The sequence below is a fragment of the Rattus norvegicus genome, chromosome 2, assembly GCF_036323735.1.
Source record: "Rattus norvegicus strain BN/NHsdMcwi chromosome 2, GRCr8, whole genome shotgun sequence".
Classification (NCBI taxonomy): Eukaryota; Metazoa; Chordata; class Mammalia; order Rodentia; family Muridae; genus Rattus; species Rattus norvegicus.
Window position 1 is genome coordinate 217,698,083 of NC_086020.1, and position 27,643 is coordinate 217,725,725.

The following is a 27,643-nucleotide window of genomic DNA, read 5'->3' on the forward strand; positions in this document are numbered from 1 at the left end:
CTGCGAGTTGTCCCTCATCTTTCCGTCCCTTCGTGGGTCACTGCGACATCTCTGTCCCGTCCCCTTAAGCGCGCTCCCCGGGGCTCTGCACATCTCCTCCCTCCGGTCTCCTTAGACGGCTGCGGGAGAGCAGCCCGGAGGGACGCGGCTGGAGTCGCTAGAGGGAGGTGTGGGGCTGGCGAGGAGGGGGCTTCGCTGGGCGGGGAGAGGCGGGAGGAGGCGCCGGGGAGGAGCCGCGGCTGCCAGATTCGCCTGAGCCGAGTGAGCGCACTCTGTCGCCCGCAGGTTCCCAGCCTTGCGGCCCCGTGGGGAGAGAGCGCAGGCCACCAGCGCCGCCTCCGCCCGCAGGAGCGACCCCTTGGGTGTTCACTCTTGGCCACTGCCGCCCGCCACCCCGGGCGCTACGTTGAGCTCTCCGTGCGGCCTCGGTGACCGCGGCAGCCCCTCCTGACACCTCCCCCCCGCCCCTTCGGGAGCGCTCGCCCGGCGGGAGGAGGAGGAAGAAGGATCGCGGCTCGGGCTGGTCTGGCCACCTCGCCCCGCGCGCCCCGCCCCTGCGCGCACTCCCTCGCCGGCGAGCTACTTTCGGACAAGGAAAGTGAGGGCGGCCCCGGGTGACAGCGCGGCGGTGCCAGTCCCGGGAAGCCGCGTCTGTTCGCGTGTCGCCCGTCGCACTGTCCAGACCCCGCCATGGCTTCGACCACCACCTGCACCCGGTTCACCGACGAGTATCAGCTCTTCGAGGAGCTCGGAAAGTAAGCGTCCCTGCCTGGCACCTCCTCCCCGCGACCCCTCGTCTCCCCCGTGGGGACAGGGAGCCCGCGGGCCGAGGCGGGGTGACGGACCATGGCTTGGTGCGGGTGGGGCACAGTGGGGAGAAACCTTTGCCCTAGTGTGGCGGGTGCCCCGAATCCCCAGCTCATCTCCTCGGGTCCTCCACCTCTCCACTGGAGACTTAGTGAATTTACGATCTCTGCAGTTGTAGCTGTCATCCTGAGAAGTGTGCGCGCACGCGAGTGTGAATGTGTGTGTGTGTTCGGGGAGGAAAGGAGATTGCATGTAAAATGCAACATTTATCACCTTTTCTGTAGATGTCTTTTGCTCAGCCCGCGGTGTATCTGCGGTCTGATACAGGTTAGGATGAGCTAATGAGCATTAGTTCTCAGAGATGGTGCCTTGTTTATCGATGCCGAAAGTTCAACTTGGTTTGGTGGAGAGTCTGGTTCGGCATCCAAAGTAGTTGTTCCGTCCAGGAAAAGGCCACCCAACAGAACCCACGTCCCTGCCCTGTATCCGCTATCCTTCTTTGCACTAAGGTGACTCGCTCACCATCATTCTAGGATTTACGTGTACCTCGGTTCTGAGAGGATTTATTTATCTAGGCAGAGAGAAAAGCCCTGGAGCCCGAGAGAGCGCTTCCCCAGGGTAGCCTAGCCTTTGAAAAAGGACCTCCTCCACCGAAGTGCCAGAAGTACTTTGAGATGTTAAAGAGGGACTGGGTACCTACTGAAGATCGTACAGGGACAACCAGAGACCCAGTCGGGAGTGTTGGTAACAAGCATCAAATCCCAAACCAGTCCTTCTATCGCTAATTTCCACTATCAGGGAAAGGATGCATTTGTGTGTGTGTGTGTGTGTGTGTGTGTGTGTGTGTGTGTGTGTGTGTGTTGTAGGTTTTTAGTACAGTTGCATACAAGGAAGTGTGAGCATTTTTTAAATCAAACGAAAATGATATCTTTATAGATGATCAGCTGTTGAAACATGCAGACATGTCGGGAGAGCAGCTTAATTCAAATCTCTCCCCTCCCCCAGCCCAAACCAGGCAGAGAGAAATCACCTTAGCCCAGGACCTGTTAAAGCACACCAGTGAGCTCGAGATTTATGTTTTAATGAAAACAATCGCCATATTTACTTCACTTGGAACCACGTTAATTGTGTTTTCTACCGAAATAAACATGCAGCAGTTTTTTTTTTCTTCTGTTCCCGGTCTCTGCTTTTTGCAGGGTTTGCCATGAGCATTTGGTGTTTTATGAGTGTGAATTATAAATTGTTTTCAAATTTCATGTGCAAACAAGAGTGGTTATAATTGGCATGTCCTTCTATTTTGTTGATTAATAATCTGTTTGTTTCCAGTCAATTAAAAATTACTTTTATTCCACAACATTAGAAAGGATCTGGTTCGGCAGGGAAGATTCGTTCATTTCCTAGATGATGCTTTTTTATTATATTGATACTTGACAGATCGCTAAAGACTCATCAAACTGCTCAGATTTGTGAGTTTGCAAGTGGATACTGGATCTGATTATACTGATGATTGCTAATTACTGCTTTCCAGGGGGGCATTCTCAGTGGTGAGAAGATGCATGAAAATCCCTACTGGACAAGAGTATGCTGCCAAAATTATCAACACCAAAAAGCTTTCTGCTAGGGGTGGGTATTTTAAACCGCACTTATTTATATATGTTAATTTCGTATTTGCTGTGTGAGTCGTTGGTGTCTTTCTTTAACTATAGCATGGAATTATAATTGAATTTTAGACTTAGGCATCATATTACATGCTCATCTTTGCCAAAGGCCTCGTGGTCTGTTTACTTTGTGAGTTAAGTGAAAGATATAATTGTTATCAATGAGTTATCGAAATGCAGTAATATAATAAATGTGTTGCAAAGCAAATAAATGTCATGAGGGGCCTTGCTGAGATCCTTTCAGAAGGATCTTAGGTTGAAAAAAAAAAAGGCAAGTCTCCTAACTGTCATAATTGCCTTTCACTTTTGAGACAAAAAAAAAAAAATGGGTCATGGTTCAGTTGAATGTATATCACAGGTGTAGTTACAGCTGAACGTAATACATCGAGGTATATTTAACTTCAGTGGCCTTGGGAAGTGGGGAGAGATGGTTGTTGTAATCTAGGAAGTTACCTTGGTTTTGCTATGTGTACGCTAGGCCTTTTCTTGGTCTCCTGAATTCAACTTCCCACCAGATCATGCACTCTATTGTAAACCTTCAGCTTACAGCCACACAGATACTTCATCCTGAAGGCTGTTGACATAAGTTACAACAACAACACGGAGCCCACATTATGTGCCCACATTATGATGACTGCGATTATGATTATTTTGTCTAGAATCAAACAAAATAACATATGCCGAGATTCTGGCATTGCACTGACTGAGGTGTCTACGGCATTTCCGAGGGAATTTATGGTTTGATGGAATTAAACTGGAATCAAAAGAAACAGAATACCATAGTGCAGACCCATCTCAGTGACCTGGTTTATTTTAAGTACGAGAGGAAATTCCATTAGACTTACTTTTCCTCACCGAATGTATCTTTTAAGACATGCCACCTAAGGATGCCGGGGCACCATCCCCTTCGCTCCGGTAAATGGATTTTCAAACTCTACTTTGAAGATGGACTCTAGGTTTCAGCTTATTTCTTCAGTCGGATAGAGTTCCACTGTCATTTTCTTCGTCTGATTTGCTGTTGTTCTGAGAAAGAGCTATGTATGTAAACTGACCAGGAACCCCACGATGTCGTGGCATGAAAACGAATGAGGAGCGTGTTATGCTAATTACATCTGCCTTTCGAGCCTCCACTCCATCGGAAGGTTTTGGGTTTTTTTAAGAATCGCAAGGGGAGGCAGAAGCATAAATGCCAGTTTAAGGGAAAGACTGAAAACATCGAGTCAGGTTTTTCCCAGTGATTGTTATTTCTTCCAGTGTGATAGATTGGCAATGGTGGGCTGGCAGGTTTTTTGGGGAGAGGGCAGGGGTATTACCATGCCTTTCAGGTCCTTTAATGGCTTAAGTTTCTTCTCAGAGCAAATGAATTGGATACTTCACTCTTTCTTAATGAGAGTCATCACTTTGTATCCATTTCGTCTCATGCTCTTTTTATCAGACTGGGGGCGTAGCTGTCTCTGCTCCTTCTCTTCTCCTCCATGAGAGATGACCACACTGACCTGATTGGCTTCCAGCACTTTCTTCTCCCTAAGCCTCTACAGGTCACGTCCTGTCTCACGGGACATTCTGGTTGTCTTCCTTTGCTATTTTCGGTTATTTATTTATTTATTATTATTTTTAGGTGTGTGTGTGTGTGTGTGTGTGTGTGTGTTCAGGTGCTCTTGGAGACCAGAGATTTCCCCATAGTGGTAAGCCCTCAGGTGTGGGTAGTGAGAACTGAGCTCTTCTATCCTGCAAGAGCAAGGATATCCCTGATTTGTTGAGCTATGGCTCCAGCTTCTTTCTCTGTTCTATATCCACCCCCCCACTAATATAGAATATTTCTGTCCTAGAGTGATAAGCTTTGGCTTTTAGTCCTGATTTCTGTACCTGCTAGCTAGGTGACCTTAAGCAGTGTACTCATTTTAATCTGAACCTCAATCTTTTCATCTGTAAAATGGGTTGAGGTAGAATCCTTCCTTGTGTCGGTTTGATGAATCTGTTTGGCTTCATGTAGAGTGCAGAGAAGAGCCTACTACAGAGTGTATTCATAGTGAATATCAGCTTCCATATTATATGATGGGAATGTGGTGATAATCAAATTGCACATTACTTGATGTAAAAGGTCTTACTTAATATGAAAGCATGTGCAAATTGTAGACTAGTGACAGTTCCGATGTGACCCAATTCAAATAGTGGTTCAGACCCTAGGTGCATAAAATCGATCCAATTTTATACTTTCCTAAGATCTCAGATTCTTCGTCAATCAAATGGTAAGACTTATGCCATGAGTCTCATGAGGTGTCTTGCCAGTTTTACTTACTGAAAATGTACTTACTACAACTATATGCAAAGAGTATGGTATTTCCTACAAAATGCTCAGCACCGTTAGTTTATATCAACACACAGTTAGAGATGGTTATTGTGGAATAGCTTTATTTTGTAGTGTATACATTTGTTTCAGTTGTACCCGTATTGAATTACAAATTATCTGAAGGAAAGTCTGTGCTTTCAGCTTTGATGTAACACAGGTAGACAGCACTGAGAACACTGAGGGGCTTCCAGACAGAGCGCCTGGGTAAAATGTGGTCACCTGTAAAGTAGTTACGTGCTTTGTTTCTTGCTGAGAACAAGCACATGCTGAAATTTATGAAGTATATTTAGAGACTGTATTTTAAAGTATAAATTTTGGAAGCTGGAGAGATGGGATAGCAGTTAAGAACACTTGCTGATCTTGCAGAAGACCCAGGGTTTGGTTCCCAGCGCTCACGTGGCTAAGAACTGTCTACAACTCCAGTTTCAGAAGATCTGAGGCCCTCTACTGACCTTGATGAGTATCGCATGCATGTGGTAAAACTTACATGCAAGAAAATCATATACACACATGAAATAAAAATGAGTAAATACTAAAAAATATATAATTTAAGTTTGCTTGTAATAACATTTCTTTTACAATAATCTAGTCTGAAGTTTTTTTTTTGCAGGAACATTTTAATTTTTGTATTTCTTTTAAATTTTATTTTATTTTTTACACCCCACTCACTGGCTCCCTCCTGGTCACCCCTCCCACAATCCTTACCCCATTTCCCCTCCCCTTCTCCTCTAATCAGATGGGAGCCCCTCTGGGTATCCCCCAACCCTGGTACTTGAAGTCTTGGGGAAGATAGGCGCTTCCTTTCCTACTGAGCTCAGACAAGGCAGCCCAGCTAGAAGAACATATCCCATGTACAGGCAACAGCTTTTGAGATAGCTCTCCTATAGGAACATTTTATAATGAGAAACATTCAAAGATAAATATAGAGTCCAATGCAATATAGTATGTTTAACCCCCCCCCACCCCCACCCCCCCAGTAATCTTTTGGAGCTCCGACGACACTTTTGGAGAGTGGAAAATTTTTGTGCAAACTTTTGTCTATATTATTTGACATGACACACCTTTGTAAATCCAATCCTTAAGGCTATGCATTTCAAAGACAAGGAAATTTCTACTGCTCAATTTTTTCTTTTAAATCCTCTTTGTGCTGGGAATTTAACCTGGGACCTCACACATGCTAAACACACTACCTCAAACACACTACCCTTTCACTGTCTTATCTGCCCTCAGCTAATGTTCTCTAGTTGTAACAGACAAAAAGATAAAGTGCATTTGTTAGCGAACCCTGGGCCAGGATGGGAACTGGCAAACATTTGGCTGGATTCCTGCAAAGATTTGCATCTCTCTGCTGTCACTCAGGGTGTTTGCTGCGCCTAGACTGTAACAGGCTCTCCACAGAACAGACAGCTTTGGCTGCGTTCGCTGTCACTGGTGGGCACACACACCGTATCTGGGAAACTCAGAGTCTGTTGAAGAATTTCGCTGTCTTCATCTGCGTATGCACGCAGAACATTCTCTATTTGTGTTGCTAAGCCTGTAAGTTAGTAGTTGTTAATTTTTTTTTTTTTTTTGCAAACCGTCCTAAGGGTGGCCAACGTTTGATATCGTGTATCTAATTATGAGTTCTGGAAACCTGTTTTAATTAGACATGCTTAGAAAGGAGTGAGGAGGGGCGGTGGAGTGTGTCTCGTGTGTTCATTGTAGGTATTAGTCTATCATTTCGATTCAGAAGATTAGGTTAGGCAGTATCCATCAAATGCTAACTTGTTCCAGCATCGGTCTATGTTTTGTTTATCATCTAGGCCTGGTTAGAGCAGTTAGCTCTCACTAGGTGATGTGAAGACAGCAGTAAGCTGGTGGCCCTCAGAAACAGCTCATGTGGTAGATGGTGCATTCTAAAACTTCTCAGTAGGGGTGATGACTTCTTTATGCTGTGTGTTTTCATCCTTAGAAAGCCTTTATTACTACTCTACCTGGCATGCCTAAGTTACTGTTTTTGTAGAAGAAAAATTAATTATAAGCTTGAAATAAACATGCGATATGAGTTTATTTTTACATTTACTTCATTGCTGAATTTAGCAAGCTATTATTCCTGTAACACAGTAAATCATTTTAATTTTATTATGCTGATTTTGTTTATTCCTAATTTCATAATGTTAGTAGAGCACAAGGTAGAAGCTTAGAAGGCTACCTGACCGTGTATATAAGTTCACTCTTGTGCATATACTCCAAGTAATTTTTTTTTGTTTTGCTTTAAGAAAGAGGTCAAAGTTGAGGCTTGCTGCTTTTGTTTTTGAGATCAAGCACTTAAGGAAGTGATCTGAGCCTCCCAACTTTATGCCTACTTTCTTGACTCTGAAGTAAAATTGAGACTAGATTGAGTGAATGAAGTTCCAAGTCTACCTTGCTGATTTGGCTGCTTGCAACCAATTGAACAACAGTGACACCAAAATGGCAATAATAATAATAATAATAATAATAATAATAATAATAATAATAACAACATTTAAAGGAAAAAATTGAAAGTTGCTTTTATCCTGTATTAGAATGTGCTATTCAAATTACTTTGTATCTTATTTCTGTGTTTAGTTATTCTTACTTTGTTTTAGAAGTTTTTTTTTTTTTGTTGTTGTTGTTGTTTTCTTTTAATGTAGCTTTTTTCCCCCTGGGTGTGAGTGTACAGCACATGAAATCTGATACAAGAGGCTCTCACATAGGCTTGAGTTGGAGATGGTTGTGAGCCAGCATGTGGGTGCTGGGAACTGAACCAGGTCCTCTGCGTGAACAACCAGTGGTCCTCACTGCTGAGCTCTCTCTCTCTCCAGACACATTTCTCTTTCCATTGAAAAGGATGTTTTTGTATGATATGTTCTGATCACAATTTCTGTTTTTAACTCCTACCATATCCTCCCTACCTCCTCATCCATCAAAATCGTACCTTTCCCTTCTCTCAGAAAACAGACAAACAGTCAAGAACCCTAAACAAACCACAATAAGATAAGCTTGAAAGAGAAAGATTAGTTTTCTTCAGTGGCGTTTCACCGGGTATATGAACCGCTCTTAAAGGTAGGCCCCAGGCCCAAGGGAGAGATGGCCCGCACAGAGCAAACTCAAGGGTGTTTGCATAGACTGTTCTCCTCAGATTACTTTGTCTTTCTAGTTTTTGCTTGTATATTATGGCTTCTGATTTGTTGTTTTTACAAACTTTTGTTTGAGGTGTGTGTGTGTGTATGTGTGTGTGTGTGTGTGTGTGTGTGTGCGCGTGTGCGCGCACGCTGATGTCAATTGCAGGTAGCTTCTTGGTTAGGGGTGGGAGCCCATGTCCCCATCCCCTTTCAGTGCTGAGACCCCATCTGGCTTGAACCAGTGCAGGCCCTGTGCCTGCTGCCAGTCTCTGAGTAACGTGCATATGCGTTACTCCTATGGTGTCTGGAGAACAGTTATAGTCATCTGTGTGTTCTTATGCAGGCCTTAACAGTGGACGTTTATTTTCCTTATCAAGTGAATTAGATTATTGCTGATAGTCAAACTACTTTAAAAAATGAAAATATTTTAATCTGCATCCAGGAGATAATCAGAATATTTCCTGCTTTCTAACAATAAGACAGATTGTTAATAAACGGTGTGATGTCAGGTACCCTTCTGTAATATTAAAAATACTCTCTATCTCCCTGACTGTGAGAGACTGCCCACCCACAAAAAGACCTTTGTTTATACATATAGGTGAACACTTTCATTTTCATTGATATTAAATGAAATCAAAATGAAAATTTAATACTAAGTTATCTTTTTAAAGCTATCTTTGAAAGTATATTTTATTTATTTAGAGAGGTGGGGCAGGGAGAGAGAGAGAGAGAGAGAGAGAGAGAGAGAGAGAGAGAGAGAGAGTGTTAGTTCATCCAGGAACAGGCAGGTACATCTGTAAATCAGAAGTAAGCATTCAGGAATGGCTTCTCTTCTTTCTCTTCTTTCAATATGTGGTTTCTGAGTGTTGAACTCAGGTCATCAGGAAGTTTGGTGACAAGCACCTTTACCTACTAAACCATTTTTTCATCTTGTAAATAATCTGTTATGAATCATTTTTATGTTAGTCATGGTGTATCTGGGGCTTTCTTGACATCTTTTCCTTACAACTTTTTGCCTTGAGCCATTTCAGATGGCCATTGATATTGGAATACTTTTTTTTTATAGCAGTTTTCCTTCCCTCCATTTTGTTAGGGAATAGTGGTCTTTACAATGTTCTTATATGTCACTGGCAATTAGTTTACAGTTGTTTACATAAGGATCTGTGTCAGTTTGTTACAGCACATCTAATGCAATGCCCCGAGATACACCAAGTGGAACATTAGCAGGCTTTAATTCTTACCACCTAGCTATCTATTGACAACTTACAGTTCACTTCCTTTCATAAATGTGCACATATGGGTTAGTTAAATCAGCATTCAATACGTTTTGAATGTGACTACAGCCGTCAGAGTACAAGGCAACTAACGATGACTTAGATAGATGTCATAGACGATACAGTACGCTACGGTCCAACAGGAGTGACATAATACAGTGTTTAAAAGAGGAGAAGATGATTTCTGCCTGGGGAGATGAAGGAACGTTGTTTCTCTTAGTGGAGGTTTAAAGAGGTTTAAAGTCACAAGTCCCCACCCCTAAACCTGACTCTGCAATTTGAGGAAATGGATGAAATATCTGATTAAAAAGAAAATGACATTGTATTTCTGCAGTAGAGTTATTGAATTATCTGTACATATACACTGGACATTTGTTTGTTTGTTTGTTTGTTTTTTAAATACAATCTGGTTTCGTTTTATTTTATTTGTTGCATTTTAGGGGATTTTGAGACAGGATTTCACTCTATAGCCCCTGCTGACTTAGAAGCTCAGGGCAGCTTCAGACCAAAGGCTGTGCTTTTAGTCTCCTCAGTGGGTGGAAGATGTATATGCCACACCCAGCTATTTTGTTTATTTTATTGTGCTACTGGACATTGTACCCAGGCCCCTGAGCACACTAGTCTAGAAGAACTTTACCCCTGAGCTATATGCAGTTCAGCCCTTTGCGATGAAACCACTTTAAGCAAAGCAGGGCGGTTTGGAGCTGACAGAACTGCTCAGATTCCTGTTATGATGTATTCTGTGATTGCACACAAATTCAGGGAAGCTACCTCAGCAGTGGTTGTATCCAGTTGCAGAGCTCGCTTTCCTGCTACTTTGTTACTCTTGTACGCAATTGTAGGGAACCTACCTCATCAATGGCTGTATCCAGTTGCAGAGCTCAGATACTTTGTTACTTTCCTGATCAATAATGCCATCTTCAGTAATGATTTAGAAACATAAAATGCTGTTAGCATTATTAAAAGAGCGCCTTGTATGTGAGGCAGGTGCAAATCCATTCCCTGCTAGGTTTCTTTTGTGTAGGTATTGTGGCCTCCGCATAAGTTTCTTAAGGCCTCTAGGAAGGTGGGGATGGGGTGGGGTGGGGGACTGTAGTTTATGCAGCAAGCCCTAGGATAAGCCAGGCATGATAGCGGAGGCCTGTAATCCCAGAATTTGAGAGGTGGGGCAGAAGGATCCGAAGTTCAAGGCCATTCTTACCCCTGTATGAGTTCAGAGGTCAGCTTGGGCTACGTGAATGAGACCTCGTTTTAAAAAAACGAAGTGGTAGAGTGAGTATTTCAAGCCAGTCTCTTTTTCTGAAGGTTGATTCTCCATTTTTCTACCCCACCGGCCTCTGGCACCCAGAACTGAACTCCTCTGTATTTGCTTGTATGTATGTGGCTGCATCCGAAGGCCCACATCTTATACTTCTACATTTCCATGGGCTCGAGGGCCATGAGTGGTACATCTTGGAAAATACATTTAGAATTCCAACTTGTGAGAAAAGACAGCATTTTAATTGCCATGGTAACGTAAGATCAAGTTAAAGTTTCAGACGACTCTGTGTTACTTTCTAGAAGGAAAAATAATACCCTGGGAAATGCTATCCAAATGCTGGGAAAGTGACTGTGGAAGAGTCTCTGTGAGACTCAGCCGTGAGTTCTTAGGATTCCAAATGGTGCACTTCTTACTGCAGAGGAAAACAGCTACTGAACCAAAGGAAGAGTGAAAGGCATGCATGCAGGAGGTCGTTCTAGTTTTCAGTTTGACCAGGGAGGAAAGGAAGATGTTTTGTTGCTCATAGTTTCTTCTTCAATATTAGCATTGAGTGTGTCAGACTCATTATCGGCAGTTAAAAGGAAATAAAAAGCTATATTCAATGTACATTGTAAAAATAGGTGTAGCAGGAAGAGTACAGGTGCTCAGATGACACATGATGACAATATTGGTTAACAGTTAATCCTTCTACTTAAGGCTCTTAACTGTTTTTAGATTACTTAGGGATTTGGATTTTTTATTTCATGAATTTTGGTATACACAGTTACGTATAATTTAATTTCCAAACAGTAATCAAGTGCTCAAAAATCCTCTAGTTGGCTCTGTGACTAGGCTGTTTCATGTACTTTTGAAGCTGTCTGTGAGTTCCTGGCTCAAGTTTATCCCTTCTCAAGCCAAGAGTCATACTGTCCCTGAGGGTTTTAGGAGTGAAACCCCCTATCAGCCTTTCAGCTTATTTTTAATTTAACTGGAAGAACTTCAGTAATGGAAAACTTACTCAGTATATAGGTTAATTGTAATTTATTTTATGTTGTACAATATAGAATTAAAGACTAAAAGGCATTATTTTTCTATGTATTAATGTATTATTTTGACCTGGCAAGATGTCTGGGTGGTGACAGGTGCACATCCCACAAGCTTGGTAACTTAGGTTTGATCTGATTCTAGTCTCCATGTAAAAGTGAACGAAGGGAAGCAACTGCATGAAGTTGTCTTTTGACTTCTCACACAGCCACATACACATTATTATTATTATTATTATTATTATTATTATTATTATTATTAATAATAACAAGAAGAAAGAGAACAACAACAATAACAACAATGGCAATAAAAATACCATTTGACCTTTTCCATAAAGACCTTCAAAAGATACAAAGTATTTGGAATTCTTGATAGTAAAGTGGTTTTTTTCCCCCTATAGTTTTGAAGAAATTTTATTAATATGATGTGCACACACTGAGAAATTAAGGATAATTTAGATAAAGTGGGCTTGCTAAGAAACGAGGGCTGGAGGAAGATCTCAGCAGGCAGGAGGACTGGGATTCGAGGCTCAGTGCTCACATTGGGTGACTCACCTGCCTGTTCAGGGGATTTGAGGATCTCTTCTAGACTCATGGCATCTGCGTGCGCGCGCGTGTGTACTCGAGTGCGTACACACACACACACACACACACACACACACACACACACACACACACACAAACATGGAAATAAAACTCCAGTTCTCTCTCTCTTTTTTTTTAAAATTGATATAGCAAGAGAAAGTTTATCAAAAATATCATTCTGTGCATGGCTGAGTTAAGTCGTGTTACGCTATTTGCAGTTAAGTTGAAGGTTGATGGGGGAAACAGTTTGTGATATTTAGAGGACTGTGCTTAGAAGGTGTGTCATCTACTACTGCTCTCTTCCCTGAGTGGTGTCTGGATTTCTCCCACATTCCAAGTGCCTGTGCTTGTCCTTTTCTTACCTCACGTCAGGGTATTCTCTGTCAGTATTCTGTGTCATTTTTTAGTTTGTAACGATTCATTCCAATTGGAGTTCAGTTTCCCTCTTGCTACATCCCTTTTCAATAGCTTCCCAAACAGGCATTCTGGCTGACAATTGTTACATTGTTAACACACACACACACACACACACACACACACACACACACACACTCTTATTCAATCTGCCCTTTGACCTTTCAGCAGTGACTTTGTTCTGAGTAACTTGATAACTTCTTGCCTACAGAGTAGAGACTTTCTATTCTCTAGTAAGGTGGTCCTCAACCTTCCTAAGGCTGGGTCTCTGTAATCCAGGTCCTCATGTTGTGGTGACCCCCTTCCCCAATGAAATTATTTTCATTGCTACTTCTTAGTTGTCATTTTGCTACGATTATGAATCACAATGCTAATGTCTGTGTTTTCCAGTGGTCTGGCGTGACTCTGATCTAGTACTTCCAGCTCTACTGGGGTGGAAGGCAACCTGAAGAGTACAGAATTGTGAGAGGTCTGTTATGAGATAAGGCCTTTGAGGAAGCGCTTTAAGACCAGGAAGAGATAGCTGTACAGGCAATTGAGACTACTGTGAAGAGAGGGAGGTCTGGCACCACCCTGACCACGGAATGTCAAGTGTGAGCATTCCAAATGGTGTTGAAATCTTCCTCCTCTAAGACCCAGCTCAGATGCTGTCAGATGCTGCCTCCCCTATGACATTTCGGGGTGGGGGGGTGGGGGGCAGGGAGGGTGGGGGAGGTGTCGTCGCCCCCAGTCTTTCCTCATTTGAATTGCTTACCATCCATTTCCCCTTCGATGAAAGTTACATATGCTGCAGTTGTGAGGCTCCCTGTGGAGATTCTCAATTTATCTTAAAATTTGCAGGCTGTGGTGATTGTAATATAACATCACAAGTACTTGTCACTGTTGACGGAGTGGAGAAGTGAGGGAGGGAATGAATGCATGATAGGCTGCCTCTCAGCGGCAGGGAGCTGGTGCTTTATGTCAGACTTCACAAAGTAACTGCTGATTCACCAATTATTTCCTCAGTTCCCTTGATACACATCCTATACTTAAAAAATTTTTTTATTGGATATTTTATTTATATCTCAAATGTTATCCCTTTTCCTGGTTTCCCCTCTGGAAACCCCCCATCCCATTCCCTAACCCCCTGCCTCCATGAGGGTGTTCCTCCACCTATCCACCCATTACTCTGCCCCACCACCCTAGCCTCTCCCTCCACTGGGGTATCTCCTCCCATTGATGTCCAACAAGGCCATCCTCTGCTACATGTAAGGCTGGAGCCACAGGTTGCTCCAAGTGTCTCTTTGGTTGGTGGTTTAGTCCCTGGGAGCTCTGGGCGGTCTGGTTGGTTGATGTTGTTCTTCCTATGGGGTTGCAGACCCCTTCAGTTACCTCAGTCCTTTCTCTAACTCCTCCATTGGGGACCTCGTTCTCAGTCCAATGGTTAGCTGTGAGCATCCACCTCTGAATTTGTCAGGCTCTGGCAGAGCCTCTTAAGAGACAGCTATATCAGGCTCCTGTCAGCATGCACTTCTTGGCATCTGCAATAATGACTGGGTTTGATGACTGCATGTGGGATGGATCCCCAGGTGGGGCTGTCTTTGGATGGCCTTTCCTTCAATCTCTGCTCCACACTTTGTCTCCATATTTCCTCCTGTGAGTATTTTGTTCCCCCTCCTTAGAAGTACTGAAGCAGCCACACTTTTGTCTTTCTACTTCTTGAGCTTCATGTGGTCTGTAATCGTGTCTTGGGTGTTCTGAGTTTTTAGACTAATATCCACTTATCAGTTAGTACATATCATGTGTGTTCTTTTGTAATTGGGTTACCTCACTCAGGATGACATTTTCCAGTTCCATCCATATGCCTAAGAATTTTATGAAGTCATTGTTTTTAATAGCTAAGTAGTACTCCATTGTGTAGATGCACCACATTTTCTGTATCCATTTCTCTGTTGAAGGACATCTGGGTTCTTTCCAGCTTCTGGCTAATATAAATAAGGCTGCTATGAACATAGTGGAGCACGTGTCTTTGTTATATGTTGGAGCATCTTTTGGGTATATGCCAAGAGAGGTATAGCTGGGTCCTCAGGTAGTACTATGTCCAATTTTCTGAGGAACCTACAAACTGGTTTCAAGAGTGGCTGGATCAGCTTGCAATCCCACCAACAATGGAGGAGTGTTCCTCTTTCTCACATCCTCACCAGCATCTGCTATCACCTGAGTTTTTGATCTTAGCCATTCTGACTGGAGTGAGGTGGAATCTCAGGGTGTTGGTAGCATTTTCATGCCTTTTAACCCCATTTCAGGACTGCTAAACTCACATTATTATGCTTACTTTAAAACGTGTCTATAAACTTAAAATTTATAAACTATAAATTATAAAATGTAATTATAAACTTTGGTTATACTTCTGAAAAGAAATTATTAATTTTTCTAAATACATTTAAAGTGACTTATAGTATTAGATACCCATACTAATGTAGAATTTAGAAAAGTATAAAAAAAACTAAAAAGGGACATATTTATGTCTTTCTGAACAAGCACTGATAGGATTTTTGTTATTTTTTATTTCTTTTCAGAGTTTATAATTGTTTTTTTTATAAAAATTTCTTTTCATTTATTTATTTTGTGTAATGTGTGGGCAAATGACTTTGCCTGATCTGGAGGGGAGAGCTTGCAGGAATTCTGGGTAAGAGTTAGGACTTCAGGCTTGCATGAGAGTTCATTAATCTGCTGAGCAGTCTCAATTGGCCCCTACCTTTCCACAGCCTAACCTACCTACTTCCTTCCCTGCCCCCTCCCTCTTTCTCTCTTTCAAACTAGACATTTTGGTCTGCATTTTTACTTAAAATTACAACATGTCCCTGTGTTGTGACAATTCCTTTGAATTCTTACTAACTGCACCCTGCCTGGCTGAGGATGTGAACACCAGCTGATTATTTTAGATCCTTACTTGTTTCTTTCCGTTAACTTGTGTCCTTTTCTGTGGTACATAACGATACAGCTGAAAGCAGACCTTTGTAAAATGTTTCAACCTTCTCTGTTTGAGGTAGGATTCACCAGGAGAAGTACTGAGACACAGAGTTCAGTGTTTTCAGAATTCTTTGTGGCATTGCTTCCTGGAGGTTTTATCCATTTGCTCTGAGGACGTTTAATTACAGTGTGATACCTAAATTGAATTTTGAAGAACTACATTCTAACTTTCAATTTTACCTTAATGAAACAAAAAAGTTCTTGCCAAGTCCCACTCTCTCGGCCAGATAACTAAAGTGGGAAAGACAAAGTCTTTCCTTTCAAGGTGAACATACTCAGAGTGAACTGATTTGCCACTGGGGCTGGTACAGTGTCCAAGAAAGGTGTTTTCTGGGTTCTGAGCTCAGGAGACTTCTTTGAGGAACTGGCATCTGCACTGGGTTTTTAAAAATAATCAATTTTGAATAGACAGGAACATAAACAGATAGGACATTATGAGGAAATGTTCATGAGGAACAATCAAATCAGCACGTGCCAGTGAAGGGTTTATTGTTCATGAAGGCATGCAGAGACCGATGAAGGGAGGCAGAATTCTTTTCACCCTCAGAGGGTGAATCTTGAAGTGGCAGGCTCTATGGGAAGGAAGTAAGGTGGATCAGGAGATTTTATAGCCTTGAGTCATTAGGGATGAACAGCTGATAAGAGAGTCACAACCAACTGCTTATCAACCCCTCTTCTGTTTCATTTAGCCTTGGGGCAAAATACAGTAACCCTAAGAGCCACTAAGTAGAAAACAGAAGACTTGAAAATAATTAGAGTATTTTTTTTTTTAAATCAAATCCAAAGGTGAAGACATCTAACCTAAAGGATGCTATTCAACATCAAAATTCTTGTGTCTAGAAGACCCGCACTGGTCTGTGCAATTGCACAGAGGAGTAAAGGCCTCCCTGTCTGTTCTCTTGTGGTCTTGCTAACACATGTTTAGGGACCCAGAGCCTTTAACCTCACATTTGTATACACCACACCCAACTGCTGCCTTCTTCTCTCTTTTTAAGAAATCAAGGGTTACACCGTGAGAACAGTTTATTCCACAGTTTTGAATTTACCAAACTGTGTGAAAAACCAGAACTTCTTTATTTCCATCACTTAAATAATGAAAAATAATCACTCATTCCCTTTATTTTATTTTATTTACTTTATTTTAAACATCTAATCTTCCTAGGATGACTTAGTCTTGTAAAATTTCCTCTGTCTTTAAAAATCATAAAAATATTTAATATGTAAGAGCTCTGACTTTTATTCATATTAAGGTTTTCATAGTTGTACTTAAAGGAGAAAGAAAGATCACTGTTTTATTCATAATCATAATAATTCAACTTTTTCTTACTTTTTTGGTTTTCAATATATCCGTCTGAAGTCCTCCCCCCTTTCTCTGAGCTTCTTCCTCCTCCTCTTCTTCCTCCTTTCCTCTCCTAGATCCATTCTTCTTCTGTTTCCCTTCAGAACAAAGCAGGCCTTCCTTGTTAGCTGAACAAGATACAGTGAGACTAGGCATAAACCCTCGTATCAAGTGAGGCAGTCCAGGAGGAGGAAAGAGCTTTGGGTACAGAGCAGAAGGCCACCTGTCAACTTAAAGGACAGTGATTCAACATTGACACAGTCACTGGGAAGATTAGAGCAATTCTATTTCCACAAGTAGCATTTGATTGTTGATGCCCAACCCTGTCCTCTGAACTTGAGTAGAATCAAGACCCACTTGCGTCTAATTTTGGAAACAAATTTTGGAAATAACTTTCTTAGCATTAACTTTGACCATTGCTCTCTATTTGTTTGACCATTGCTCTCTATTTGTTTGACCATTGCTCTCTATCTTGTTTGATCAGGAAAAAGCAAAAGGAAATTTAACTTAATCTCACTCAATTTTGTTTGAAGGAAAAACTTTCGTAATGCTTTACATTGGCAGACAACTCCTGTCTGTGTGGTCCCCACACTGTGATAATCCTAAATGCCGTAATTGTTCCATGGCAAACGGAGATGGCATCATGGCAAGAGCAAGGGTGGCTAAGGGATCCATTATATTTTAAATGATAGTGACTTTAAAAAAATGGGAACTAGCATTTGTTGTCTTTTTGTAATCTTTATAAAAAGCGTATTATAGATAGAATGCTTTAAAGTATGTTTTGAATAACTGAAATCAACCCGAAGTTTAGAATCGGTGCTATTAGAAATACACAGCGACCACACACAGGGTCAGCTTTAAAAATAACATGTCGCTTTTGAAAGAACAATTTCTTTTCTCCCCAGCATGAAAATGATTTATTCAGATTGTCTATAATAAGCTTAGGGGGAAGGAAGGAGGAAGTGAGAAGCGAGTCTTTGAGAAATCCTTAAAGCTCATACGAACACTTGTGTAGCATCTTCCATTCAAGGATCTGAAGATCCACAGCACTTCCGGAACAGCGGTGAGGGATTCCTGTGTCTGGGGCTGTTTGTCTGTCTCCCTTCAGTGGCTCATCCCAGCCATATCCTCACATGCTTCACATTCCTTCCACAGTCTAGGGACAGATGACACAATTACCTGCTGCAACAGCAGAGAGATTGTGGGAGCAAACGTGATGACCTGGAATAGAATCTCCGTGGTCTTCCAATCAGTAATCCTGTGAAAATGTTCTGTCCTGGAGATATATGATAGTCTGCCTCATCCCATTCACCTCAACTGTTTTAATTGTCTGGATGATGCACGAAAGGGGACATCTCAGATGTTACTTAGCAGGAGTGAGTCAGTAGGGTCGGCTGACACAGAATGAGAGACATGGAGATTCAGGATACCTTGCTCAGTGAGAAGCAACGGTGAACTCAGAATGATGAGGGAGGTTTCACAGCCAAGGCACCTGGGGAAGGTGACATTTTCATACAACAAGCTGAGAGATGTCAGTTGATCTTGGTGAGGGAAGATGAATTGTGCTGGAGATACAAAAGCTAGATTCGGGATGAAGTACCTAAAAGAGCATTGGGCACTGGGTGTGGTCCTAAAGGAAAGACCTGTGGAGGCAGTGCAGTGCGCCCTGTAGGTTAACAGCATTCCCTCTGAAATCGCACTGCCAGGATTCAACACCACTTCATCCTCCTTGTGGGTTTGGGAAAACTTCCTAACCTCCCCAAACCTTGGTCTTCTACTCTATGGAACTTGAGCCACTGTCATTTATGATCTGTGTGTGCCTGGATCCTGCTATGGAGCAATGCTGTGTTTAGTAGATGAAATAAAGAAGGCAGCCTGGTTTAGAGGAAAGATAAGGAGGTGTTGGAAAGGTAGAAAAAAATGGGAAGAGTGAATTTCAAATTCTGAGGGAGGGAGTTTGTGCAAAGTCTAGTTAAGTGTGCTGGTTACTTTCTGTCAACTTGACACAGACTAGAGACTTCTTAAACAGGAAACCTGGATCAAGGACTTGCCTCCATTAAATTGGTAAGTCTGGGAGGCGTTTTTCTTTTGACCACTAATTGGTAGAAAAGGGGCTGGGCACACGCAGATCAAAGACCAAGAAAAGACTTTGCATTCCCATGCAGCAGAACCAAAGGTAGTTCTTTGGACAAGCTGATGTGGATTACATCATTGGCTTAATGCCACCTTCGCATCCTCAGAACCTACTATGTTGCATGAAAAGTAATGAACAGCTGCCAGTTAGATAAGGAAATATATATATTTTTTCTGAGCTTAGGGAATGAAGCAATAGCCTGAGAAAAGCTTGCATATTAATGAAAATGATGGCCATCAGTGGGAAGCACGAATAGCAGTGATTGCCCAAGCCAACGGAAGTAACTTCAGGGATGAATAAAGGTAAAGCTTGTTTGTAGGAAAGGGAAAAGGAAGAGAATGAGAAATGTTATACAAGGAAGGGGAGAAATTCCTTGCACAGAGTCCCCAGGAGGCTGGGGTGAGAATTTGAAATTAGCCAAGATGAGAGTTTGGGGGAGGGGACAGTCTTGGGGTGGCATCCTGGGACTGCAGAAAGAAGTCTACCAAGAAACCACAGTGGTTACAGCAGCCCAAAGGGTAGCGGTGATACTAGGAGGATGGCACTTACATCAGTTTCCCGGGGGATTCTTGCTACTTAGGACTTGGCAAGGCCACGGGATATCTGGCTTTTTTTAACTTTGAAAAAAAAAACTCTTTTTTTTTTTCAGTCTTACATCACTTTCCTTAATTGGGAGAGCTAGTGAGAATAAAACAGCTGGAAATTAAACGGAAGCCAGGTACTAGAAAAACCCTGCTACCCACCTACAGATGCTTTCTTATGTTATTTCCAGGAAGGAGGTGATCAAAAGCAGAACACTAGCTAAAAAAATATATTATCCAGGAGTGGCCGCTAGAATGGTGCCATTTGGATTAAAAACTAGAACAAGAACAAACACAGGAGTTGCTTCAACCTGAAAACGAAGCCTGGGAGATCGGTGATTCACAATCTAAGTTAGTTAGTCCCCGCAGTTCACCCAGTTTCTCTCCATAAGCAGAGACCCTGCAGGCAGCTTCTGATAGGTTAGGACTGTGCACAGTCTTATGAGGAAAACACTGTTTCTGGAGGAAAATTACTATACATCAGGAATAATATTTAATTATTGGAAAGACAAAAGCTGGTTCATCGCAGTTCTGTTACTACAGATACATAAACCTCATTATTCGTATATGTTCATTCACATTGGCTGTTTCCTGGACACGCCCTCCCCCGCTTCCTAAATTAACTTTCTGGTTTCATAGTCACGATGATATCAGCCTTTGATCCCGTTTTACCAACCATCTATTACCTGCAGTGACTTCTTAAAGACTGTATTCATTTTCACTTTGCTTTTCCAAGTTCAGCTTTAACAAAGGCCTATCTTATAAGGCACAAACAAAAGATTCATATTGTCGTAGGCATGTTTGGCATATGTTTGGTCTTTTTGTTGTCTTCTTACATAAAATATTTTAACATATTTTCATTCTAACCCCCATTCTTTACCCACCACTGTTAATATTGCTGTTTAACGTCTAATCACGCCTACATTCAACAATCCATTTCTCATTAACCAAAACAGCACATGACTTTAGACAGCTAGAAATGAAGACTTCATCTTTATCCTTATCCTCGCTCATCTGCCGAGAATTTGATTCTTTCTTCTGGTCTTGAGGACCTGGTTTTGTTTTCTCATTTTTCTAATAGATGTTGAGTTTTATTTTTTTGTCACTCATTATAATTTGGTAGCTAACGATTGAGCACTAGATGCAGGTACAGGTCTTGATTGTAGGGATGCAGTCATGAAGAACTTGAGTCATTTGGGCAGAAGTGTGCTATAGGTTGCCAGGAAGAATAAACAACCAGGTATATTAAGTTCCACAGTAACTCATATGAAGTTAATTTAGGTTGGCCTCTTAGAGGATGCAGCATTTAAGCTGAAGCATTAATAACGAGAGGAAATAAACTGTCTTAGTGGTTTTTTTTTTTTTTTTTTATTGCTGTGAAGGGACACCATGACCAAGGCAACTTTTATAAATGATAACATTTAATTGGGGCTGGCTTACAGTTTCAGAGGCTCAGTCCATTATCATCACGCAGGGAAGCATGGCAGTGTGCAGGCAGGCATGGCGCTGGCGAAGGAACCCAGAGTTCTGCATCTTGACCTGAGGCAGCAGAAGGAGACTCTTTTCTGCAAGCGCCCAGCAGAGGTTCTCTTTCGGACGGGGCAGATCGTGAGCACTAGGGACCTTCAAAGCCCATCCACACAGTGACACACTTCCTCCCACAAGGCCACACCTCCCAATAGTGCCACTTTCCATGGGCCAAGCGGATTCAAACCACCACATAAACCATAAAAAAATAGGAGGGGGGATCATTCTGGGACCAAGGATGAAGGTGACAGGAGGTTTATGTAGGTTTAGAAAGAAAGCGAACATATCTGGAGTGTAATGAGCAAATAGGAAAAGCAGGATTATGTTGCGTGGTGGGCAGAGGACACACTGGGTAGAGGGGTAGAGCCTTTCCTCTGTGGTCCATGGGAGATGTGAAAGCACAAGTGGAGACAGCATGAGCTTGGGGCAGAGAAAGCAGGACCTGCTGATGGAAAGGAAACACGAGGCTTCATTAGGAAGCTAAAACAACCATCACAATCTGTAACTGACATGTCGAGAAGAGAATTAGGTTGAGGTGGCCACGGGGAGTTTAGGTTTGGACATGCTAACTTCATCGTTCTCAAAGGCTGTTTCATATTCTTACCTCTCCATTCTCGAATCTGGGAACTGCTCCTCTGCCTTCTGACTTCACAGAGTACAGTTATGCATGACTTAGTCTTCTGTGGTTGGCTTTCTTTTTTCTCTTAGCATAGTTCCTTCAAGACTCACCAGGGTAGCATGCTTTATTGTTAAAACATGTTTTAATCTTTGCCATGTGTTTATTCATTCATGTATTTATCCATAGCCAAATTGATCCCCCCCACCCCATTTGTATAATGCTGACATGAGCATTTTGTGTGCACGTGTAGGCGTAGGTTTTTATTTCTCTTGTGTATACGACTTAAAATGGGAGGGGGGAAGGCATACTTTACATATTCACTTTCAAAAGCTGGGCTTCTTGATGACACAGCCCTGTAATCCCAGTTTTAGGAATCAGCACCACGAGGGTCTCTGCAAATTAAAGGCCAGACTCAGTATGGCGAGTTTCAGGCCATCTGGGGCTATTCTTTTAACTCAGTAACCAAGAAGCAACAGGAATCAGTCAAATCTGTCCCTTAGATGCCTTCTAACAAGACGCTGTAGGAATTAGTGACTTCACCTCTGATACAGTTAAAGTCTTGCAGTTTAGATAGTTTGCCGTGTAAGAGAGAAATGAGTTTCCGAGTAAGAAAATGACCTGTGGTTATGTCCCTGTGAGGAGGAGGGAGCACGACCCTTAGGAATGGCTTTATTTAACCATTATTTTAAACTAACTCTGCCCAGAAGTAAAAGAACAGCTATTTCATATCAAGGATGAATCAATCTAGGCTATCACTATATCGACTTTTCTTTTCCTGACTGCTCTCACTAGAAAGAATTTGGCAGCGCCCCATGTCCTGGATTGTTGTCCTGTTGATACAGACACCTAGTTTTCTTTAAACAGAATGGGAAGTTTCAGAGTCTCATTCCAGATGGTGTCCCCTCCTTTTCCTATTGTTTTGGAGAAGTTCGTGCCTCTGCACTTTGTCTGCTGGCTGTACCAAGAGGTTCCTAATATGTTGATAGTGTTGTAAAACTTGTCTTTGCCTCAAGAAGCTATTTGGGGGCGTGATATGTCAACAATTTACAAGTCTGCTGAGATTTCATTTTCTAAAACTTTGGATTTGTAGGAAAGTTGGTTGTAAAAAGTTTCTATTTTATTCTTTTAAATTGAGGGGTAAATCTACGGTTTCTAGAAGAGCCAGTAACGCAGGACACTGCTCTCTCACTCTTGATGAGCCTCAGCTACTTTCCAGCATTGATTTCTCATGGCCCGCCTGACAGAGTGAGATTAGCACATCTGAAAAGCATTTCTCTGTAATGTGGTTATGATCGCTGCGGCAGTTTAAAGACAGAAAGGCACAAAGTTACTTAGGAGGAGAAGTAATTCGCAGTTAATGTTTGTTACAAGATTAAAAGCTCAGTACCATCGGCAGGATATTTTTGTAATAGATTATACACGTTTGAAATTAGGTGCTTGCTTCCAAAGGAAAACAGTAAGTATTGTTCCTCTTGTCACATCTTTCAGGAGATCTTAGAGAGTAGAAAGGTTTAATTGACCTTTCAGTTAAATCCAGAGTTGATTCTTCTTAATAATATATGGGTGACACGGAGACATTCACATGGAAAAGTGTGCCATTATGAAAGGGTGGGGATGGTGGCACAGCATTTGCCTGGCATGTGTGAGGAGCCCTATCACAACATGTGTGTGCACACGTGTGTGTGTGTGCACACGTGTGTGTGTGTGTGTATGTTGTTCTAGTTCTTTTCTGTTGTTGTGATAAAACACAACGACCAAGACAATTTACAGAACAAAGAGTTTATTTGGGCTTATGGTTCCAGACGGATGACTCCATCGTGGCAGACAATCATGGAAGCAGGCTATAGACATGGTGTCAGGAACAACTGAAAGGTCAACTGAAATCACAAGCAGGAAGTAGAGATAAAGAACAGGGAATGGCCTGAGTCTCTGAAACCTTGAAGCCTGAATCAGTGACATAGTTTCTCCAGCCAGCGCATACTTCCTAAGCCTTCCCAACTGGGGAACAAGTATTCAAACATCTGAACCTATGGAGAACATTCTCATTTGCAGCTCCACATTATGTGTGCACATTGAAATAGGAAATTTTCTTCCCTATTACATTGTTGCCACTATGTGTATGTGTGTGCTCATGTCCATGCATGCATGCACACAGTGTAGTATGATGATAAGCACACCCATTTTCTTGGTCAGGGTGTTGGTAACTTTGACAAAAATACCTTGAGCAAAAGTGACTTGGAGAAGAAAGGGATTATTTCCTCTTACAGCTTGTCCATCGTTAATGGAAGTCATAGCAGGAACCTGGAATCAGGAACTGATACAGAGGACATGGAGGAGTGCTGTTTACTGGCTTGTTCTCCACAGCATGCTCAATCTGCTTTGTTACACCATTCAGGACCACCAGCACAACGGTGGTAGACTCACAATGGGCTGGGCTGCCTTACACCAATCAAGAGATTGCACCATGGGCTGATGAGGTGTGTTCATTTTCCCAGTTGAGGATCTTTCTTCTAAAATGACTAGTTTATGACATGAAACTGATCAGCACAATTGACACCCCCCCCAGTGAACTTAACACACAAACACATTATTCTTCAACTGTAACCTTTCCTTCCCTATTCGTCCCCAAGATCTCATATTAATATTAGAGAATAAAACTTTAAAAACCACATGCTTCTTAAAAATTTCAAACATTCAAAAAGTTAATTCCCTTTAAAATATCCAAAAGGCTCTCCAAATTGCAGTGTTTTGCTAAAACTCAAAAGTATCTTTGAAATTACAATTTTTTTTCTAAATTATCCAAGGTCTTATAACCTTGGCATCTTTGTTGAAAACAAAGGTAAAAAAAATGTTCTTATACCAAAATAGACAAACAAAAGCACAGGCGTAATCAAATCAAAGGAAAACCAAGTGTGTAAGACTCAGGGTGAGACTTCTGGAACTCACCATCTTCTAAACTTCAGAGAGCTTGCCCCAGCACACATAGCTTGGCTAGACTCAGTTGACTCCACTCCCTAGCAGCAGTTGTTTCTGTTTGTAATCCAGTGGTGCTGACATCCCCAAAATGTTGAGGTCCATTGCAACTGGGTTGCACCTTCGCCAGTAGCCTCTCCTGACTGCTCTTCAAGGACTCCGACCCTGCCACAAGGTACCATGCCTCACCTTCTCTCCATGACCTCTGTAGTTCTGAAACTTGTACTGCAATAGAGGTTGCATATTTACCAATGGCCTTTTCTAGCCCCTCACAGTGCCAAGCCTTAGGTGTTCTCCATGACGTCTTGATGTCTTAGAAACCAGTACCTTCTGGGCAGTGCTTACTCATTACCAAGGTTGACAGCTGGTGTAAGGTAAAACCTTGTCCCCCTCTGGGCCACAGTTTCTGTGTGCTGACCTATAGGAAACACTTCACAGAAGATCTCACCTCAATGATGCTAGTCTCTCTCATCACAACTCATTCTTCTGCCCCAGGGGCCAGTATCAATTGTCTGAGCAGAGCCAAAGTTTCCCTTTAGTGCTTCTTCATTAAAAATATCACATGAATAGCCCTGATAGAGTCTTTGAGAGATTTTTCCAAACTTCCCTCTGAAGCTTCACAAGCCAGGTCTTCATCGTCTGCGTTGCGTCCAGCATTATATTTGAAGTTCCTACAGAACGGGCCCATAAGCTCTGAGTTCTCGAGAGCTTTTGCAGCCAAATGTTCAAAAGCACATTGTCAGTTATATCACAGCAGTATCTCATGACCTGGTACCAATTTCTGTCTTAGAGTGTCTATTGCTGTGATAAAACACGGTGGCTAAAAGTTACTTGGGAAGGAAAGGGTTGATTGTATCTTACATCCACTAGTCCACCACGTAGGGAAATTGGGGCAGAAACTGACTGATGCACAGGCCTCATCAGTTACCACAGGCTTGCCTACAGGCCTATGGGAACATTTTTCTCAAATTGAGGTTCCCTTTTCCATAAAGACCTTAACATTTGTCAGGTTGATGTAAATCCTAAAGTCCATATGCACACTTCTAAGATTCCTAAGACGCAAACAGTTCATAACCTGAACCAACTACTTTTTGTCACAACCCACGAGAAAACATGACAATAGTTAAACATATCTTGTCATATCATTGTGTAATACCCCACTTCCTTTTAATTAAAAAATAAATCAGGTTGTTAGATCAACTAGAAATCTGAGGCTAGCTTACTTCTTACATTCTTTTCCCCCCATGTGTTTTTCTGTGGATATCTTTAAAGAGCACCACAAAACTATTATTTGCGGAGACGGACTGGAAGGGAACATTCATAGGACATCTTGAATAACTGTCTGGTCTTTAGGGAAAACAATAGACAACCAGCTATAGTGATTTTATGGATGTTCCTTTAACTTACTGTTTTACGTTGCCTGATTTTCCTCCTCACAGGAGTGATTTTCAAAGGAAATGCTTTGCTACCTCGCTCATTCTTCTGATGGGTAAATGCTGGGATTTGTTCTTTCCTAGAAAATTAGAAACTTTGATTTCTAACATCAGCAAAATTATCTTAGGTAATCTGCCTAATTGACTGCAGTTTGAAGCAGGGTCGTTAAATGGCATACACATGAGATGAAAACAGAAATTAGTACTACCTGTGAGGAAGGAAAGAAACCAGTCAGAGCTGGGGAGGGTCATAGAAGAGGGGGGAGAGAGAGAAAGAGAGAGAGAGAGAGAGAGAGAGAGAGAGAGAGAGAGAGAGTGAGAGAGTAGGGGGGCATCACTGCATAATGGGACAGTGGGATGGGGGTGTGTGAACACAGTAATAACACACATATATGGAAGTTTTGTAATGAAATTTGTTGCTTTGTAAGGTAATGTTAAAAAGTAATAATAAAAGGACCTAATTTATGGTTGTGAAAAATAATGAGATGAACTCCTACTGTCTTTAGTGTATATAGTTTATGGCTGACTTCCCAGATGGAGAGGGTTTACAGGAAATGTATTGTTATGGTCCATGAATCACTGAAGAGTCATACCCCACATTCAAACAGTATGAAAAAGCAAGGAGTGCTCATCGAACAAATTCCTGCATGCAGGGGCCCAATTCCATTGGGATGGAAGGGCCCTGACTGAATTTACAGATTCACTTTTAAAGCCAAAAGGGGAACAACAGGCCAAGGTAGGTGATCTGTATCTTGACTGGTGGGTCTATCTCTGGGGATCTGGGTAATGCTGTGATTTTGACTAACCATTCTTGCTTCGTGCCAAGGAGGGGGAACTCTTGACCTCTTGGCCATACGTTTGGCTAAATGTCCTTTCACAAGCTGGGGAAAGGTACCTCTTGACCTATTAGCCAAAAATTTGGTGAACTGTCTGTCTCAGTCAGAGTTTCTGTTCCTGCACAAACATCAGGACCAAGAGGCAAGTTGGGGAGGAAAGGGTTTATTCAGCTCACACTTCCACACTGCTGTTCATCACCAAAGGCAGTCAGGACTGGGACTCACACAGGGCAGGGCAGGAAGCAGGAGCTGATGCAGAGGCCATGGAGGGATGTTACTTACTGGCTTGCTTCCCCTGGCTTGCTCAGCTTGCTTTCTTATAGAACCCAAGATCACCAGCCCAGGGATGGCACCACCCACAATGGGCTGGGTCCTCCCCACTTGACCACTAGTTGAGAAAATGCCTTACAGCTGGTTCTCATGGAGGCATTTCCTCAACTGAGGCTTCCCTCTCTGTGATAACTTTAGCTTGTGTCAAGTTGACACACAAAACCAGTCAGTACACTGTCCTTTTACAATCTAGGGAGGGGTCCCTTTTACATAAGCCTGCGGTAGTTCCAGTTCTGGGGAGGTAGGAACTCAGTCCTGGTCTCCTAAACTGCTGGTTTGTAGCCTGTCTTAGGCTAGTACACTTCTTTCTGTGTGTTAGACTTTAATCCAAATTCACAGTCCTGCATGGAATTGTGCCTATAA

General features: G+C 42.2%; 1 protein-coding gene across 28 annotated transcripts in view; it reads left to right on the forward strand.

Moving 5' to 3' along the window:
- Positions 1-241: 241 nt before the first annotated feature.
- Positions 242-27,643, forward strand: part of Camk2d (calcium/calmodulin-dependent protein kinase II delta) — a 263,575-nt gene continuing 236,173 nt past the window's right edge. For 27 of the 28 annotated variants that reach the window (XM_006233285.5, XM_017590604.3, XM_017590613.3 and 24 more), the window contains exons 1-2: positions 242-755; positions 2,336-2,430. In XM_006233285.5, the coding sequence (XP_006233347.2) occupies positions 691-755; positions 2,336-2,430 (160 nt within the window). In that variant the 5' untranslated portion in view covers positions 242-690. 28 annotated transcript variants of the gene reach the window in all.